The 13,485-nt window shown below is 44.7% G+C and overlaps 1 protein-coding gene across 2 annotated transcripts in view; it reads right to left on the bottom strand.

Moving 5' to 3' along the window:
• Window positions 1-13,485, bottom strand: part of PTPN14 (protein tyrosine phosphatase non-receptor type 14) — a 120,773-nt gene that overhangs the window by 33,292 nt on the left and 73,996 nt on the right. For both annotated transcript variants that reach the window (XM_073216924.1, XM_073216925.1), the window contains exons 4-8: window positions 11,915-12,012; window positions 9,539-9,606; window positions 5,803-5,873; window positions 4,765-4,852; window positions 1,108-1,196 (exon numbers count right to left, since the gene is read on the bottom strand). In XM_073216924.1, the coding sequence (XP_073073025.1) occupies window positions 1,108-1,196; window positions 4,765-4,852; window positions 5,803-5,873; window positions 9,539-9,606; window positions 11,915-12,012 (414 nt within the window). The remainder of the gene's footprint in view (window positions 1-1,107; window positions 1,197-4,764; window positions 4,853-5,802; window positions 5,874-9,538; window positions 9,607-11,914; window positions 12,013-13,485) is intronic.

Below are 13,485 nucleotides of genomic sequence, written 5' to 3'. Positions count from 1 at the left end.
TGGGCATAAAAATGTATAGTTACAACTCTGCAATATTTATATATTTAACTCCATTGATTATTATTTGCTGTAGGCATATAGAGATAGCCATGTCCAAAAGTCAAAAAGTTTATTCTGCAGTCCCAAATATCTCTCTAGCCAATGAGCAAGAGAAAATAAATGGACAAAAATAATGGCAGTGTGGGGAAATAGGAAAAAAAAAGGGCAAACTAGAGAGCTTTTGGTTGGAAAACATTCTCAAAATGACCTGCAGCAAACTGCTGATTTACGGCTGGCCAAGATTCACTTCTAGAAGGTGGGCTTAGCTTGGCTGTGAGAGCTGCCTTCGATCATCTGCCCTATGAGCACAGCTCTGCCTATCAGAAGCTGTCCTCCCAGTACAGAAGGGGCCACACTGCCCTTGTAAATGAAAACACGCATGCAGGTTTTCAGATCATTGGCACGACGATGTGACCTATGGGTACCAATAGAAAACAAGCTCAGTGACACGTAACAGAGGGGACACTTGGCCAAAGCCCCCGTCAGGTTCAACTCCTGTTAAATGGAAAAGAGGGTCAAGGTACCAAATATTAAAAATGACCAAAGTCCTTTAATTTATAATAACAAATTGTTTTTTTTCAAACCACACTTTCACAAATAATCCTCTTCTGTTACTATAATAATAAATTTGTACTCTTCTGGCTCCTTCAGTTAGGTAGAGAGTACGAGACAATGAAAAGAAGCCAGTTTGGATGTAATGCCAGTTATGGAGAACTGGGCAAAGGTAATCGGTAGGCAGGAGGCTGACTGGAAGGTCTGTTTCCAACCGGACACACAGTTCAGTTGCTCTTTTCTAGCGCAGTGGGAAATACAATGCATTTCCTGGAGTCAGGTGGGAAGAGCGGGCTTCCTCCACCCCGCCCATCCGCAAACAGGCCTCCAGGAACAGTGAGATGAATTTCTCTACAACCGCTTAAATCTCACACAGGGCTGATGTCTAAGCTGAGAGAAACTCGACTCCGATGCACAGTCTGGCTCTTAACTCAGTTTGGGTAATGCTCACAATAGAGTTTTCTGGTGTCCCTCAGTGCGAAAAAGGTAAAAGTAAGAAGACACAAAGATGATTACCTGTAAATGACTGCTTGTCTTCCAATTCTGTTTCTCACGAAAATCCCCATAAAGAAAATGCCCAGGTGCACACAGTTTCCATGATTGTCCTGCGTAAGATCAACAACAGACAGCTGTGATACAACAGAGCGCAGGGGGTCTGGCAGGACCGAGCCCTCGGGCTGCAGCCTCCCTCTGCAGACCACACCCCGTTTCTTGCCCTTAGATGGAATGAGTCCCAGACGGCATCAGGGTAGCAAGGTGATTAGGTCCTGAAGGGACTCGACTCACCACACATCCTAATGGACTATATCTGTCTGTTCTTTCTTTTATCTCAATTTGTCACAACACATTTCCTACTTGAAGGATTGTTTCAGCCCTGGGCAAGTTTGCTATGGATTCAGTGTGACCAAAGAAAATGACAGCTAAATGTTCTTGGGGTGAAAGGGTTATACCCAACTTTATTTCCAGGTGGCAGGTCAGTCACTAGAATCCCGTTCACTTAGAGCGAGTCTGCGTTCACTTAGGCAGGCTGGTCTCTGCCTCTGGGCCCCTCTGTCCGCACAGCCATCCTCTGTTCGGGCCTCTGTCCTCGGCGCTGCCACCACTCCAGCCTCTGCTCTGCTCTCTGCAGCCTTGCAGCTGTGCCACCATGTCGTGTGCCCAGAGCACTGGGCAGAGCTCTTTTTATAGAGTCAACAGCCATGTAGTGCCCACCAGGTGTGCAGGTGGGAATCCTGGCCACAGTAACTCTCATTTTATCCACAAGGATTTTTCTCCAATTTGCTGGCAGTTAAGATTTTCTCTTTCATGAGTATCTATTAATATGTTTTTCTTTTTCACTTCAGCTTTTTAAATTAAAATTATACACGTGCATCCTTTGAAGAACTGAACATTCTTGAGAGCTTGTTTAAAAGAAGCCGAAAGCAGACCTGGCCACCACCTTCCCCTCTCCCTAGAGGCACCAGCGTGCACCCCTAAAGCCCTAGTGTGTGTCTCCTCACAGGCTTTGCATGCACTATGCTCGGCCTTTCAGTTCAGAACCTCACCATTCCCAGTTTGGGGTATTTTCTAGAATTACTACCTTCTCCTTCCTCGGTTTACTCCTTTTAGAACTCCCATGGATCGGATGTGGGACATTCTGGGCTGGCTCTCTAATTTTGTCTCCTGCCTCCCACATTCCATAACTGTTTTTTTTTTTCTTTTTTGGTGAGGTTTTCTAAATTTTATCTCCTAACTTATTTTTTTAGTTTTCCATTTCTGACATATTTTTAATTTCTTAGGGTTCTTTTTTATTTTCTGAATGTTCTCTCTTAAAAGCAATCTTATTCCTTCAAGGAGGTAAGATGTTTTCATGTTTTTGATCTCTGAGTCTCCCAGGATGGTATTTGGGGCAGGAGGTTCTTCCCCCTGCAGAGGCCCTCCATTTCCAGGCTGCTCTGCTCTCACTGTGTTGGCTGCTGTCATTTCTGTTATGGCATCATGTAGGGTGACACTTGGCTGTCTATTGTCATTCCAGAGTGGGATACTAACATACCGACTGGGAGCTTTATGGGCACAGAAGAGGCCTGTGGACTGTAGCCTTCACTGCTGGGTGATCTGCTGGGCCCTGTGTTGGGAAAAATCCAGATGTTGTATCTTCAATCTGGTCTCTTCATCCAGGCAGGTGCCTCCAACCTCTCCCCTGGACAGCATAACCAGGCTGCCAGTGTTGTTGAGAGAAGAGTGAGAGAAAGGCTCAGCCCCCTGCTTCCAGTGGGGGGATGTCCCCTTTGTGGAGGGAGAAGAGAGCCACGCACAGTGAGGCCTGAGATGGGAAAGAAGGACCTCTTCATTCCTTGGATTCCTCGAGCTCATTTACAACACAAAGACGAGCCTTCTCTATGACCTCTTCTCAACCCATTCAGTGCCAGACTGACTCATTCCAGAAGGACCCTCCCCACAGCGATGAGGGAGGCAATAAGGGCAGCGGCCATACCTGTGTTTGTGGGGGAGGAGGGCAGGCCTATTGGGAAATGGACTGGAGCTCCTCCAGCCTTGAGACTTTTCGAGAAACTACTCATGGAAAAGCCCACCCTCCTTGGACATGGTTTCCTGAGGACATATCTATTACAGGCCTTTTTGTTTGACATGGTCAGTAAGGACCTGTATCAACCAAAAGGGACTCCATCACCACTTGGGATCTGTCCCTGCACTTTCCTGGCTGCTTTCTGCTTATCTGAGAGCTGACCACACCACCGCCCTCACTGGCATTGCAGCCCCACCCACTATCCTTGGGGCGCCAGGAGCCATGTGGTCTGTAGGTGGTCACCTTAGTCATGAGCAGCTATGTGGGGAAAAGGAAACAAGAAGCCTGGCTAAATGACACCCACTGGCAGTGAATCAGCAGGGCCTGTCTGCCCACTCAGAGCAAGGTAGAGTAGCCTCCTCATACTTTCCCAGTACAGAACATACTAGAAGGTGCATCAGAACCAAGCACAGTGGATTTGAACACTATCTCGACTGCCCCTATTTCCCACACAGTTCAGCAGAATTCCTAAAAACAACACAAGCAAATCACTACCATGACAAAACTCCCAGCTCAGGGATTGAGAAGTCAGTTTTCTAGAAGTGGAGAAAAGTTTACTCAGATTTTTCAACGACCCAAAATATCACGGCTATATATGGGCTGCTGATATTTAAGTGGGATGCAGATGGCTTCATAAGGCATTATTGCAAGGAAAATGGATTACTACCCTACCAAGGGCAGCCATTAGAGAAACAAAAGAAAATTAGACAAATCTAAAAAAGAGCCATTTAGCCCTTTTTGCAAGCTGCAGCCACCCTGCTCGATTCCACTTGATGCACATGGACAGTTCTCATTAAGGCAAATTGCAAACGTGGCAACAGAGGGGAAACAGAACACTTATAAAACAGCCAGCGGAGCCAGTCTGAGGTGCAATGTTTGTGCTGAAATCGCAGGCATCTCCCAAATCACTGAGATGTGCCAGTTGCTTTAGGTTTCTGACAAAACTCTGTCTTTTGTGAAGTTGGTCAGTAGGGAGAGGAAAATGAGTTTGGATTATGGGCTCAGCTCTATAAATGACCGTGCACCATGACCTCCACCACACCCACTTCAGGAGGTGGATCTGTTGCAAAGGACATGATGTGCTGTAATGGTTTCCTAGGCATAGTTTCCAGAAAACACTGAAGGGGCTGGAAACCCACAACAGAGGCTCTATAGAGCTGGAGGAATAAAGTAGGACTGCAGACAGGAAATGTTTCATTCTACCTCACAATTATCCCTTTATTAGCTCCAAGAAGAGAAAAGAGAATAAGGATGGGGAAGAAAACTACTAGCTGGGGTCTTCGTTACAGCACAAATGACATTAGCTACTTGTCCCACTATAAAAGCGGACGTGGTCTTGAACCTGCACAGTGCTGGGCGGGCTGGTGTTTGGTACTCACTCGGACAGCTGTCTTACATATGATAGTGTCTGCTGAAGACCATGGAAAATTCCAGAATCGCTTAGCTAAGAAAAAGTGTTTGCTTTACCTAAAGTCAATTGGACTTGCAAACTAAGGCCACGTAGCGACTTGAAAGCCAAGCCAGGCCGGCCTGCTGCTATCGACCCGGGTTTTCCAAATGTCTGTGCTGCCACGGGAAGGTTGAAGCAAGGATGGGCCAGAGTACGCTACCTTCACAGGGAAGATTTCCTGTCCAAATCCATCCAAACGTTCCACTTCGTTGATGTACATAAGCTCAGCTTCCGCTGGCAGGATTCCACTGAAATCAAAAAAAGCATCAAAGGCGGAAATGGTTTAAGAGCAACAAAGTCAGTGGAAGATCGACCCTCCTGCTGGCAAATTCCAGAGCTATAGAGTTTAGCTTGCCTTCTGGGAAGAGCCATTACCAGCCCACTGTTGAGGGGACCGTGCATTACTAAGGAATTCATTAACATATTCCCCAGCAGCATTTTATTCTACAGGGAAAAACAGAAGGAAGGTAAAATATTTAATTAAGACCCACAGCGCTGTAAACACTAAATAATTATTACAGACATCCCTATGAATAAGGCTGCCTGCTTTAAAAAATATAAGTTATTTTTCTCCCACTTGGGTAAATAATCTCCACTGGTAATAAAGAAAAAAGGAAATAAAAGAAAAAGTTTATGAGGATATTTTGGGAGCCAAGAGGTCTGGGACCCTGCACGGGTCCCCTGAGGTCGGCAGGGAAGGATGGATGTGTGTTTCCCACCGGCCCCAAAGAGCTCCAAGCAGCCTTGACATTAAACTCTTGGTGCCTCTTTCAGTCTCACTCCTTTTCCTCTAGATCTTGAATTTCCCACCCAAATGGGGAAAGACCCCTCACTGGGTCTTTACTCAGCACAGGAGGCTTCAGGCTTCCCAGGTCTGGCAAGATATTTTTAGGAAGGTCTCAGAGAGGAATTCTCTTAATCCACCACATGTCTGTGTGGGCTTGCTGGTGTTAAAGAAGAAAAAGAAAAAAAGAAATGTGGAGAGAGAGAAAAAAGAAGATAGGGGAGGGAGGGCAAATAGGGCAGTTTTCAAATCTGCACACCCCTCCCCATGCAGAGCTGGATCACACGCTGAGGACACAGAACTGCGTAGCCTCAAGGCAGGGGCCAGGTGCAGGGAGCTAAGGCCTCCTGCACAGACAGGACTGCGCTGCACAGCGCCGGGCCGCCCCTGCCCCCCCTGCCCTGCCCGCGCTACCTGTGGGCCTTGTGCTCCTGGGCCACCTTCTGGGTCAGCTCCTCCAGAACAGCCTCTTCCAGGGCCAAATCCTGTCGAACAGAAGCAGTTAGAGTCACTGACCCATTCTGCTAGCCCTCTGCTCTCTGCTCCAGAAGATGTTCCTGATCGGCCTCACTTCCGCAACTTCTCCTTTACTCCTCTGAGTCAAAGGCTGTAATTTTTAAGACCGATTGTCCATGTTATTCTTGTAACGTGGCTCTCCACTATTACTAAGGTTATTGCAAGGGGCCTTTAGAGCCACCACCCAAATTTTTAGGGCCCAGAAATAGCTCTTCTTTCTTTTACCTTCTTCCCTGTCTGCCTGTCTTCCAGACTCATTTTTATTAAAAATGCTCTGTTAGTCCTTATATGTTTTTAATGATCAGGATACAGGCAAATAGTTCCCAAGACATCATCCCTTCAAAAGCTGAGCCTAGGAAGGGGCTGTGCCTGGGCTTTCGGCCCGCCACCGCTGGACCAGCAAACCAATTCAGAGCCACCTGAAGGCAGAGCAGGCTCACTCATGGGTGGGACCCTGGGAGCACAGGGGCCATGGTGGCTGAAATCCTCGGGGAGCTCCGTGAGATGGGGGCCATGCATCTGATCAGCCGCTGTCTCCACCAGCTGAATCCCAGGTTGCTGGGGCCACCGGTGTGCCAGCTCCCGGGGGATTAGAGCCGACTGACTTGATCTCTTCCCAACTCCCCTTCAGTGGTGGTGGAAGTATGTATAGGGCTTATTAAACATCTACTAGTAAAGCACTGTCTGAGCTGGAGAGATGGGGTCTTCAGGAGTAAATCAAGACCCAGAGACCCCAGCAATCAGTTCCCGAGACACTGACACACATCGTGACTCTGCAGCTCATCTCATCCTTGTGGAGGCCTGGGGAGGCTTAAGTCGCAGGACCAGCTGCCTCCGACCTTCCCAGGCAGCAGGTGCCACAATGCCCAGGCTGACAGGCACCAAGGAGGGTAGAGATGTGCCCTTGAGGGGTGTCACTCCATAGGGGCTCTGAGCCTTGTATTGTGGCCAGGACCTCTGAAGCTCATCAAACACATTGGGGGTGGGGGTTTGGAGGACGATGTTTCGGCAGAAAACATCCAATGCCTCATTCCCTTGATCCTAAAATGCCATTTATATAAAAGTTACCTCTAATTTTTTTTTCTTGAGGATGAAACTCTACCCCAAAAAGGTACATACACCTCAATACTGCAAAAAACACCCCATCTCAAATCAGCAAAATGTGAAAACTCAGTATTTTTTTAAAGCTGGAAAATGAGAGTGTAACTCTACCCTGGAAATCCTATAGCCCTGCAGACGACCACAAAAGCCCTCAGAGAACGCACAGAGGGAATTCCCGGCAGCTCTTATTTTTCGTATGTTATCTGATTAATTTTCTGTTTCCTGTTTAGCCATCCATTGAAATGACTCAAGTCCATGCGAGGAAGGAAATAAGCCTGTGATTTTCAGGTTTGTGTCCTGGCATAACAAAGATACTACATGGCTTAGAAATTTAGCTGTATGTGTGCGTCCAGGTATTGAGGAGTCATAATAACTTAATGTCAGTTTTAAAAAGCAAAGAAAGGCATGTGGCAATAGAATAAAATAAAGACAAGTGAAGATCAAAACATGCTCCATTAAACTCTGCTTCCTATTTTTAAAGAAGAAAAAAGTCCAAAGGTCTCTCTGCTATTGTACTCGACTCAACCGCCTCTCTCTGCATCTGGGGCCGCCCTGCGGTATGTGTCCCTGCCACAGAGACGTGCAAGAGCGGCCCCACACGAATGAAAAATGGCTGAGCACATGCCTGTACACAGCCACACACCTGTGGAGTGCCCTGTGTACTTAACTTTGTTCTTTTCTCTGCTGCGTAAATGTCACTTGACAAATGCGGTTGCTTTATGAGATCAAATGCAGCCATTCATGCCATCTTCCCTCCCCCACCAAAGGCATGCATTCTTCTCTTTGAAAGCTCTAGTGGAACCAAGCAGAAAGTTTGCAACCTTTTGTGGCTCCCCACTGCCTACCCAATCAGGTCAACACCTGGGCCTGGCATTCAGACCATTCTTCAGTGTGACCCACCTTTCCCTTCCAGACCTCCTCTCTTAAGGGTTCAAGGCCTCTGGCAAACTCTTCTTCCTGAAACAGACTGCTTTCATGTCTCCACTCACATTCACGTCCACCCTTCCTGGAAGAACCACCCAGACCGGTCACATTGTATGAAATGTCACCCTATACTTCCGGTCTCATCTCGGCTACCCTTCCCTTGACAAGGCTCCCATATTCCCCTAGATGGAAGCCGTCCAACCAGTGGACCTACCTCTTTCGCTCCATCTGTGTCTCTCTGCTGGTACCACAGTCTGCCTATTGTCTTTCTTACGGAGATGTTTGTATTGACCTCCTCCACACATGCTCTCAATGCACTGATCTAGCGGTTCTCAAAGCGTGTGGTCTGCAAACCGGGATGGAGCCCATGCATTCGAGCTCCTCAGGAGTCTCTGTCTCATCTTCCGCCACCGCCCTCCAGCACCCCTGAGGACAGTCACACTGCCCAGCTGACTCACCCAGTCATCCGTGCTGCCTGGCCTCTGCTGTCTCTGTCTGATTGTTCCTCGCCCCCTTCCTCTCTGCCCACTGCAGTCCTGCTCATCTTCTAAGACGCCACTTGGACACCATTCATCCTTAAACCTTCCCTAATCCTCGGAGCACATGGAACCTCTCCTCACATAAAACCCTGGCTATGCCTACTTTATGACACTTGGCTTTGTATTCTGATTTTGCAAACTTCCTATTTACTCAACTGCTCTGTCGTCTCCCTGAGAATAAACGCTATTTCTTATATAACTTCATCCCCTGGAGGTTATTTACCCAGGTCAGCAGTTTGGGCAAAACAGCTTATCAAAAAAATAAGTGGGGAATGATGACAATTTCTAAAATCAGAGCCAGAATGTTGGAATGGGTACGGCTCTTCCCTAAAATGGCTTTTCAAGTATTTTAATCAGTCCTTGTTAAAACTCTTCTCATTAACCTCAAAGCTACCAAAAAAAACAAACAAAAATTCTCCAGAGATGGAAACCTAGCCCTATCCCTAATTTAACCCAGGAATGGGCGTTGCACTTCATTGACTCATTCACAAACTTTTACGAGCACAGACTACGTGCCAGACGACAGAGGGGGTCCTGCTCAAGGGTCCTGGAGCTGACATTCTGGCTGACAATAAAAAAGAAAAAAAAGGACGAACAGGTTCAGATGCTGAAAAAGCTCTGAAGTATACACATAAAAGGTGTCTTAGCTGGAAGCGGCTGATGGCTGGAATGTATCATTTAGGTGGTCAAGGAAAAGGACGGCCCCTCTGAGGAGGTGATATTTGAATCAAGACCCAAATGACTAGTCACAGGATGATCTGGGGCACAGCGTTCCAGGCAGAGGAGACCCAAGCACAGAGGGTCTGGGATGAAAACAAACTCCATGTGCCCAAAACAGAAGAGCACCACAGGGCTTGGTGGGGGTCGAGGGGAGGCGCAGAAGGGTCTTGAGGAGGTAGACGTGGCATCCTTACTTGTTCAGTTTTACAAAATTTTTCCCTACTTTAAAAATATATGGAGTTTCCTCCCCAGGGAATGTCTGTGTAAAATCCTATGAAATCTTCAAAGGAAAAGAATTAAATGTTTACAGGAGGCATGAAACTAATGAAGACAAAGGAAATCACACTTACCATAGGAAAAAGCACATATTCTCTGAGGAAATCTTGAGAATCAAACTGATTATAGTCTCCAAAATCAGCTGAAAAGAAAAGAAGGGAGAGGACTGCTATTTATATGAAATTAAAGATGGAATAAAACAGGATAACCTGACCACATTTATTCTTCCACATCATCCTATTTCTGCACTATTATTAAATTAAAAACCAGCACCAAGCTGTGCTCGATATTGTTACCACTTTACTTAGCAATACTGTAAATATCAGCACATGAACACTGCTCCACAGCTTTCTAGAAAGAACGAGGAAATCAGAAAGTGTTGCCAAAGCTCTTTTAAAAGTTTCAAAACAAACCTATACTGACCTTTTTGTTAAGTATGTATCAACACCTATCTTAAGAATATCTGCCAGGGGGACTTTTTAACTCAAGGTTAATTTAGGGAACTGCAGAGCCAATTCCATCTGTGTCTTTTCATGTATTTGCCACTGGAAATTCCCAGGGTAAATCACCGTTGGCAAGCAACCTTGCAAATTTTTACACCTCCTCAACGATTCACATGTTGCAAGATGCCAGACATTCTATTTTGTCCTGTTTTCATCTCACAGTGGTATGTTTGAGCACATGCAAAATGAGTTCAGTGAGCCTCTATCATAAATCCGCAAGTGCCTTGCTTCTAACCCCACCTGCTCTTTAAAAAAAAAGAAAATCAACTCAGCATGAAAGTTTAATTTCATGTAAAAGATACAGCATCCGGTAAGAATGGATTCAGGTATCTTTAAGGTAACAAGAGATAAAGAATGCAAGGGTCTCTAGAGAAGCCAGTGTAAATACGTTGCTGAGGAAGCAAAGATGTACCTACCAACTCAGTACCTAAATAATCGTCAGACGAGGCACTCAAGAATAGCACAGATTACATGCTGTGGCCATTTTCAAGTTTAGGCATCAGTTAGCATATTTCATCACAACTTATACCTCTATTGATGTAGCTTTCTAAATGCCCACTAAGAGTTCTCAGGAAAATTATTTTACAAATATTATAGCCAGAGGAGATTTCATCAGACTGAACAAACAGCTAGCTTCAAGGACCGAATGACTGAGAGTCAGGGAACTGAGAGTAAATTCAGCCTCCTTCAGCCTGAAAACTATCACCAGGGTCCTCCAATACCCAGGTCACCTGAAATAAGTCTAAGGATGGAAGAGCAAGAGAGAAACACAAGAGAGTAAATAAAGCAAACAGAAAAGAAAGCTTTTTAAAAGGGAAAAGATCCAATTTGAAAAAAGGCACTTACAAGATCTCTCTCTTCTCCCTATTGAGGGTGTCTTCCCTATTATTTTAATGAGTTTTTTGTTATAACCACTTATTGTCCTGTTATATTGTGCTTTCCCCTTCCAGTCTGTAAGTGGACAGACGGGATACATCACATTTTGTATACCTCTATCCACAGGGTAACAACAGAAGCTAACTGCTAGGAATCATACATCTACCAAAAATCGCTAAATTGCTAATACCCCAGAATGAAAGAGGTCAAGGGAAGGCTCCTTCTTTAGACATCTTAGAATCCAAAAGGTTCAACTTCAGTTCAGAGTTTGGGATGAGAAGTTCAGTTCACAGCTTTTAAAACAATAGTCCACACAGCAAGAACTCAGTGGCTGGCAGGCGTACATTTAGACATTAACTGATTTCAAAGAAAATAACAAAAAGGAAACACATTTGTCTTTAAAAACTATATTTTTATCCACTTGTTTTTAATATGACTAAAGACAATGAAGCCAACACTCGATAAAGAGTAATGTGTGAAGATATATATACACACACACACACATATATATGTAAAAAAAATTATGTAACATCTCAGAAATGCAGTAACTTAGAGATGATAAAAATAGCTGATAAATTTAAGTAGGTAATGTACTTCAATACATGTCTTTGGTTTCATAGTACAATCATGCATTTTAAATTTATCTCTCTAACTGTGTAAGAATATATTACACTATAATGTTCAAAGCTGATGTGAAACTGATGTGAAAGTCACACAGTCATAGCGTCAAGACAAAAAATGTGACCACAGTGGGCAGTGCGGTAATTCTGAGAAAATATTCCACAAACCCTGAAATGTAGCTTTACTTAAAGGCAGGATGAAAGCTTCTATTTCTCCAAATAAAATTAAAATTACACAAGCTGAGCAATTTGCAAACAGCTTTGAGAAATTCCCTATGCTGCCACCAAAAATCACTAAACTTTGCATTTTTAATGTAAGATATTTGGAAATGAAAAGCAAGAGTTATTAAGGGATCATTTGAGTAAATTTAACTTTTCCCTCTGAGAGGCCAGCAACACCAAAATCAAACAGAAAATGAAATTTCAAACATGGGGCACCACTCTCTCTTACCTTGCACAGCTAAGCCAGCCAGCCGAATCACCTGTTCCAACGTACACCGCAAGCGCCCTTCAAGTACATCTTTTTTGACCTGCAGGTAATACTGATACCTGTTCATGGGAACAGAAGAATGAGTAACTTTACAAACAAATATAGTGTTGGATTATATTCCCATAACATCGATGTCTCTGGATGTAAAACTTCATGTACACAAAGGGATAGGCAGGTGATGGTGATAAAGGTCAACCCTGTAAAAGAGGGAAAGTAATCTCTGCCTGTGTTTATCTTTGTTTGAGGTTGCAGGTACTGCAACCCATTCATTCTGAGTTTGAGAGCATTCTCATCAGATCATTTCATGCGGGCCGGCAGGATGAATGACAGAGAAGGACCAGTTCTTCCTAACACAGACCAAGAACGAAATGTGCTTCTACACGTGGGCTCCCACAAAAGACTCAGTTGCCAAAGCTGCCTTCCACGGTGTGCATTCCCAAGAAAATTCTGGAACACACCATTTCCTAAACTAAAGTTGGGTAGGGTAGATCACAAACAGAGCAAATAGTTTGGAATCTGCTCATGGGCGGGATAAAGCTTTTCAGAGCCAGGCTGACCCTCCATGTCTGTGACTCATAAAAATCTAATCTAGTGCAATACTGAGCCTTCCAACTTAAAGTACATTCTCAAACCAGCGAAGTGCAGAGGGACAGAATGTGCCCATGCACAACAGCAAACCACAGACTAGACCACTGTTCTCAGAAGCTAATATACTGGGTATTGTTCCCCTGCCAATAAAATCGTACTTTTAGAATTACCTAAACATGTAGAAATCTCTTCACCCCAAACCTTTACTTCCTTTGACCATATTCTTAAAAAAGCACATCACCTCTATATCAGTCAGAATTTTCTAGCATTCATTCTTGGCAATGTTACCAAACTTTTTGCTCGTGGTAGCCATAATGCTCTACTTTTTCTAAACTTTGACATGTCAGTCAAGGAACTCAGGAGTGACCCAAAGTCCAGCTCTGTTGGAGAGAGGCCATCAGTGCTGACAGCTAATTATTGCCGTCTACCGCAGACAACATTACATACCAATCCACTGCCTATATGAGGGAAGGGATCAGGCTCTCTGTCTACTGCAGTACAGTCTCCACTTTTCTCCTCTGGCATCTACTGGACAAGGTCAAGAAAACCGTGTCCATTTCTGATGGGAAAAACCTATACTCAAATCAGAAGGACCGACAAGGGGAGTTACGTGAAAATTCTCTGTAGTCAAACTTTATAACAGAAAACAACCTACTTTTCATACTCCCATCTTAACTCTAACCTAAAATCTTCATAATCATTTTACAGGATCCATTACTGAGTCAATTTTCTGTCTCCATCATTTGACTAAATCAATTAATGTATATAACTAGTGTCTTCCTTGATTTCCAGAGACAAGTCCCTGATTTCTGTAGAAAACCTTTGTGTCCACTCACTGCCCTGAGATCAGGGGACACTGTCTGCCTTCACCCCAGCACTCCCTCTTTTGCTGGATTCTAAATCCCAACAAGCAGGAACAGAGGTCACATGCACGAACTTGTGGT

Source organism: Manis javanica, chromosome 11 (assembly GCF_040802235.1).
Source record: "Manis javanica isolate MJ-LG chromosome 11, MJ_LKY, whole genome shotgun sequence".
NCBI classification, from domain to species: Eukaryota; Metazoa; Chordata; class Mammalia; order Pholidota; family Manidae; genus Manis; species Manis javanica.
This window is presented reverse-complemented; position numbering and strand designations above follow the sequence as displayed.